General features: G+C 31.3%; 1 protein-coding gene and 1 long non-coding RNA gene across 3 annotated transcripts; one reads left to right on the plus strand and one right to left on the minus strand.

Moving 5' to 3' along the window:
• Positions 1 to 1309, plus strand: LOC105680769. The gene has a single exon (XM_012385697.3). The coding sequence runs from the start codon at positions 94 to 96 to the stop codon at positions 679 to 681; it is 588 nt and encodes a 195-aa protein (XP_012241120.1). The 5' UTR covers positions 1 to 93; the 3' UTR covers positions 682 to 1309.
• A 201-nt stretch (positions 1310 to 1510) lies between these two features.
• LOC105680770 lies at positions 1511 to 5789 on the minus strand. Of its 2 annotated transcripts, XR_004461745.1 has the most exons (4): positions 5707 to 5789; positions 5342 to 5488; positions 2096 to 2210; positions 1511 to 1792 (listed from the first exon to the last, which is right to left on the minus strand). It is a non-coding gene; the product is annotated as an uncharacterized LOC105680770 (long non-coding RNA). The 2 variants fall into 2 exon arrangements; XR_004461744.1 differs by lacking the exon at positions 5342 to 5488.
• Between the last annotated feature and the right edge of the window lie 586 nt (positions 5790 to 6375).

Below are 6375 nucleotides of genomic sequence, written 5' to 3' on the forward strand. Positions count from 1 at the left end.
ATTTTCTCCGCTTACTATAAGTATTTACAATAGGATAATTGAATGTGATCACAGCATTTTCTTTTTTTGATCAATCCTCCTTTTCTAGCAATTATGAGTAGATCCAAGAGATATAATAAGATATTGAACATAATTGTCAACATCAATGAAGATCGTTCTGAGGACACCTCCAAAGAAGATCAGTATGAATTAGGCCAAAGCGAAGCTGCCAGTGAAAGTTCTGAATACATGGAAAGTGGAGAGATAGAAGAATCTTTGGATAGTGAAGAAGAAAACTTCTTGAAAGTATGTCATAACAAGAAAAGGATGCGTATTCTTCCTAGTTCTGACTCCGAGGATGAGAGGACGTGCATTCCAAGCACATCCCGAAATGTAACGGGTGAAATTGAAATTGCAATTGACGGGACACAGTGGATAAAACTGAAAGCAGGCGGATCCAGGGGTAGGACGCCCGTTCGTATGATATTCAAGGATATCGCAGAGTCTACTGGCTATTCTAAGAGAAATATTATGTTGGGTTGTGTAACTAGTGCTTTCCAATTGATAATTGACAGACACATAATAGAACACACAAAAGATTGCATTGAGACCGAGGTGTATCGTATTTTGAGAAAAGACTGGATAATCACAGTTGCTGAGTTACGTAGTTTTCTAGGAATTCTATATGTCCGGGGAGCATAGAGCGTTGTTCCAGTGCCCTAGGTGGATTTACAAGAGGACTGAATTTGAAAACTATGTTGGCATGCCACTTACGGTGGAAAATTTGATAGAGACAGTAATCAGGAAAGAGAATAACTGGACTAGGTTCCAAGCGTTTTCCAGGAAAATCATGCAAGAAAGACGAGTACAAGAGAGGATTGTGGGAAGGAGGAAAAGACGAGCTAGTAGACTGAATTGAGAAGATTGAACTATTGAGGAGTACACACTAAGACCAACGCTGAAGTAATGTCGAAAGGCGGTTCCGGCGTTGGATCCTGTACCATAAGAGGACCGGATAGAGGAGTTTCTAGTGGGTATAGCGATTCCATCCGCCGAGTCCAACATATTCAGTTACTGGGTATGCGTAATAGCATTTTCCTCTCCTCGAGGAAAAAAAAAGGTTTACGCAATATATGCCGAATAAGCCTCATAAATTGGGCATTAAGTTTTCGTTAGCAATTGACGTCCAAACAAAATATATTTTGAATGGTTTCCCTTATATGGGGAAAAATGAAACTCGATGCTCGAGGGAAAAGAGGACAAGATGACATTGTTTTCCTCATATTTATATAAATTAGAAAACTACACGCTTACTATGTATAAAAGTAAACCTAATATAAAATTCCTCCTTCTAAGCACCAAACATACAGGTGTACGAGTAGAAGACAATTATAAACGTGTTCCAGAAACCATTGCGTTGGTAATATTTTATCAAATATAAATGTCGGTCCAAAACGTTGTACCGGTGGAGAATCTTCAAAGAAAATGAATTCGATAAAAATTAATCAAAAACCTCGCGTGTGCAAGTTTTTCGACGTTAGCACACGAGGTATCCGGCAAAGTGTGTACGAATTTCAAATGCCTCGCCTAGAAATATCTTACAAGGAAATCCAAGTAACAGATACATGCTAATTTTCGTAAAAATTTACACAAGTGTTCATTAGAACTTACCAAAGAATTTAATTGTAATTCGACCGTGCCAGTTTGTACTTTCAGGAAGAAAACAACCTTATTGACCGGGCAGTTCTATGTAAATATTTATAAATCGCACATTAAGCGAACTTGTTTACGAGTTAAAATCCAAAGGTCTCAGCTGTAAGAACCACAAGAAAAGATAAAAGAGACGTACCTTCAGAGTTTCAACCTCATAAACGTCGTGAGGTAAACTGTTTTCTTTTTGGGTTCACTCAAGACAGAATATTGGTATCTTATGATCCCAAGAATTATGATCCCATTGATACAAATGTGTATATAACAAAACAAAAATGAAACGTATTCTTTTCATTTGTAATTTTAAATAACGCATAGAAAAGATAACGCATACGTGGAGTTTATCACCTTCTTTAAATGGTGTAATGCATTCTATAATTAAAAGCGAATAAAGAAACGAACTTACCAAAGCACCATAGGAAAGAATTTATGAAGTTTTATCTTACTCTGGAGTCAGTTTGCCTGAATATCACAAAATCCATTTACCTTAAATTTCTGGCAACGAGAACTCTTCAAATTTCCTAAAAAATGAATTTTAACAGAATTTTTTCAATTTTTTAAATTTTAGCATGCGATTTAATATTTTAACAGATAATTTAACATTATAACAGAAATAGCAACAAGGGAAAGATAGTATGTGCAAAAAAGCGTGAAAGGGCATTTAGAAAAATCGAAATAGCGGGAAATATAATTAAAAAGTGAAGGGAAAATATCATGGGTTTCATGCCTGGAGCATAAATGTGAACATTTTCAGCTTTTGTGACAAATTCTACTTCCTTTTCTTCTTTTGTCTAAATTGAGGTGTGTATTGAATTTCATGGCAAAATGATATATATACATATATAAATATCAAAAATAATAATCATTTTCCTTAGTTTATTTATCAAAATGTCATTTCCTTATATTATTATGATACAAAGAATTATATATATGTCGGAAATAAGAGGACACCGATGCCTTCCCTCCGAAACCTCGGGTAAATCCATATATATACATGATGTATAATGCAAAATAAGGATATAAAAATTAAAATTTATTTCACAATTATACTTGAATATGGTATGAAAAGTAAAGTTTGAAAGAAAATTTCGGATACATTGATTTCCGGAGTTATTTAATTGCTTTTCATGTTTAGTTATGAATATCCACAGTTGGCCAAATTGCAAAATTCATGCCATTGGCATTAAGGGAACAATATAGAGTGTAATAAAAGGAAAACAAGAAAATACAAATTCTGACAGTGAATTTAGTAAAAAATCAAGAAAAAGACAGACGTTAGGAAAATATAGCAAAATAAAAGAAGCTCAAGAGGGCAACGGTAACCATGATAATAAGAAAGAAACACAAGAGAGAAATCACTAAAATAAATCACAAAGTGTAAAATAGCAGTAGAAGACAAAAAACAAACAACAGCAAGTAGGAGCAAAGAAAATAAGTTATATAATATAGGAAATGAAGGAATGATCTTAAATCAAACCTTAAATCCTACAGAAAGTACATATAATATTGAAGGGAATGAGGAATATGAAAGACAAATTAAAGAAGGTAAGAAAAATTTATGCTTAATTAAGAGAGATTTTATATTATAATAGAAAGATATCAGAATATAGAAAAAGATAGAAGAAAAGAAAAGAAAATGAGCAGATGAACAAACCAAAATGGGCAGAAGAAAGAAGCAAACTAACAAAAAGAAGTGACGTACTAGAAGAGTCACACAAAATTAAAAGAAGAAAAGAGAGGGAAAACTATTATTATAAAAAGGTTGTAAATAAGAGATAAAGTAGAAGAACCCAAAATGATATTAAACATAAATAGATTAAACTTTGTTTCAGGGCATCACTCTTTTCTGGTCATTGTTTGTATTTTCTAATGCTACTTCATGAATATGAAGATGAATATGAGAATGAAAAATAACAGTTTTGAGTTTAGCGAGTTGTTTGTTGTTTCACAAGTAGTGATCAATATACAGGGTGGTTAGTAACTGGTGGTACAAGCGGAAAGAAGGAGATTCTACGCGAAAAAAGAAGTCGAAAATATAGAATAAAAATTTTTCGTTTGAGGCTTTGTTCTCGAGAAAATCGACTTTGAATTTTCGCTCGGTACGCGTGCACTTATCACGTCTCGTTATAACGGATCTCACTGTAGATCGTGGTCTCGATAGAAAAACGTCTCGTTATAACGGACCTCACTGTAGAATGTTGTCTCGATGGAAAAATTAAAAAAAAGAAAAAAAATAAAAAAAAATTTTATTCTATATTTTCGACTTCTTTTTTCGCGTAGAATCTCCTTCTTTCCGCTTGTACCACCAGTTACTAACCACCCTGTATATTGATCACTACCCTGTATAAATTGATTTGGCAAAGGCAATTTTTGGTATTGTGTATGAGAAAAAATATATATGTGACCCAACTTACATTATAGCGAAAACATTCATGGTGTGGACAGAAATTAATGCTTTAATGGTAATCGGACATAAGGACATAGTCAACCATACACAGTACAGCTATATGGTATAAGAATATGGGTTCCCCACTATTCAACAAGAATAGATAAAACACAAACACATTTCCTAAAAAGAATATTAAATATACTGAAATACCATGTAATGCCAGATTATGTGATTAAAAGCAAGAAGAATAATCTTGGAACACAAAATAATAAAATGAGGCGTAAACTACATGTTAAAACTGGCAAACATGGGAGAACACATAATTAGACAGGAAAACATTGCAAAAAGTAATACACACATAATAAACTCAAATAGAGTTATGAAGCCGATGATACAGAAATAATAATAAATTTAAACTGAACAATAATAGAAGAAATAACACAAATACTTCCTGGATAAAAGAAAGAAAGAATAGAATAATCTACCTATAGTGAAGTATGTAAATATGCTAAAAATATAGAAAAAAATAATTAAAGTTACTTACATATGAAACTGCTATTAATAACTAAAAGGATAATTAAAGTTAGAGTAGTCAGGAGACAAGAACGATCAGTGAATGCAGAAAACAGCATAAAATACAAAACAGATGAAAACAAAATGTATAATATGTGTAAGAAAAATATATTGCATAGTATTCAGAATTTACAACAAAATTCATTAAAAAACAACAATAGGATGGTGATTTCTTTTTGTGACAAAGAAAAATAGTTACAAGGAGTGACGAATTTTATTAAAAAGCAAAAGCAGCATTAAGCTAAGATCATTTTATCATAGAAGAATAGCAATTCAGACAAATTCACAAATTATAATAATCTAAGAAAAACTTAAAAACTTTGTTAATGTTTTTTTGCAGTAACCAACAAATTTAAAGACTTTTAAACTAAGTATAAATATGCCACAAATAATTTTATGTAGAAATAAATATAAATAATATTAAATAAATAGAATTTTTCTTATTGAAATGTGACAGTTTGTGATAAAAGACAAATTAAAAAAGAAAAAATAACTTTAACAAAGAGGAAATTTATAAAAATTTATTCTTAAAAAAATTATTCTTAATCATTATTCTTAAAAAAGTGAAATAAAAGTACAAAAAACAACTTATATTAGAAGAAACATGATTAGTTTACAAGATCATACGAAAGGAGAAATGAAACATGTAACGTATTCTCTCAACTTACAATTGCGACAAGATTTACTTACTCTATATTTCATTACCAAGCTTCTTCGTTTCCACACAGTCATAGCAGTTCAGAACTGTTTTATGAAAATTAAGAATTACCTACATCAAATTATTTGATTTGCAAGACCTCATATATTTCTAAATTACTCACACAAAATTAGTACAGCCTGTGAACAATGCAAACATTAAAAAGAAATAAGCGGTACAGTACCCAAACAAAGACAAAGGTTGAAATAAGATGTCAAAAATAGCAAATTTGTATGAAAAGTCTTTGAGAAAGTAAATTCTTCTTTAAATGAAATACGGTTATGTACATGAAAATAAAAAATGTAATGAAAATACAAAAAACATAAAAGAAGAAAATGTATTTGTTATTACGACTTACTTTTGCATGTAGAATAATTTCCTTTTCGGTTACTGTACTACCCCTGTTATTAAATAGGTTTTGGCGTTCGATATTTAATTCATATAGATTCAGTTTTTATATTTTGTATTTCACCACCATGTACAGCCATATGAACACACCGGATACTCTCAGATAATTAACACGTGGCGGAAGCCAAAACAAAAGAGCGTTGTTAAAAGCGTACCAACTTCGCATGTAGGAACTAGTGATCATACCAACCTAATATTTTCCTCAACAACCCTATCCATCCAAGAACAAATATTTAGGTTAAAATTATTTATACAAAACTAATATGTATACGAATATTTTTATTTTATAAAATTGTATATATAAAATATTTACCTTCGCTAAATCTCTTTTTACAGAAACTGCAGCTCAAGTTTCTAATTAAATTTAATTCCTCACTTAGTACTCATTGCCAAGTAATGCTTGACAAATTAAAAAATTATAACGTTCAGTAAAGTTTTATACGATTTACACTCTACCTTGTCTCGAATACGAAAGACGATTATGTTATTACATAGGTTTGGGGTTTGATACTTAATTGATTCACACAGATTAGTTTTGTATACTCTGTACTTTACCACCTTATGCAGTCATTTACAACACACCGGATACTCTGGTAAAAAAAAAAACATGGCGGACGCT

The sequence above is a fragment of the Bombus impatiens genome, unplaced genomic scaffold (assembly GCF_000188095.3).
Source record: "Bombus impatiens unplaced genomic scaffold, BIMP_2.2 scf_0342, whole genome shotgun sequence".
Classification (NCBI taxonomy): Eukaryota; Metazoa; Arthropoda; class Insecta; order Hymenoptera; family Apidae; genus Bombus; species Bombus impatiens.

Coding starts and splice junctions, on each gene's coding strand:
- LOC105680769 (XM_012385697.3), top strand. CDS start 94: ATGAGTAGATCCAAGAGATATAATAAGATATTGAACATAATTGTCAAC.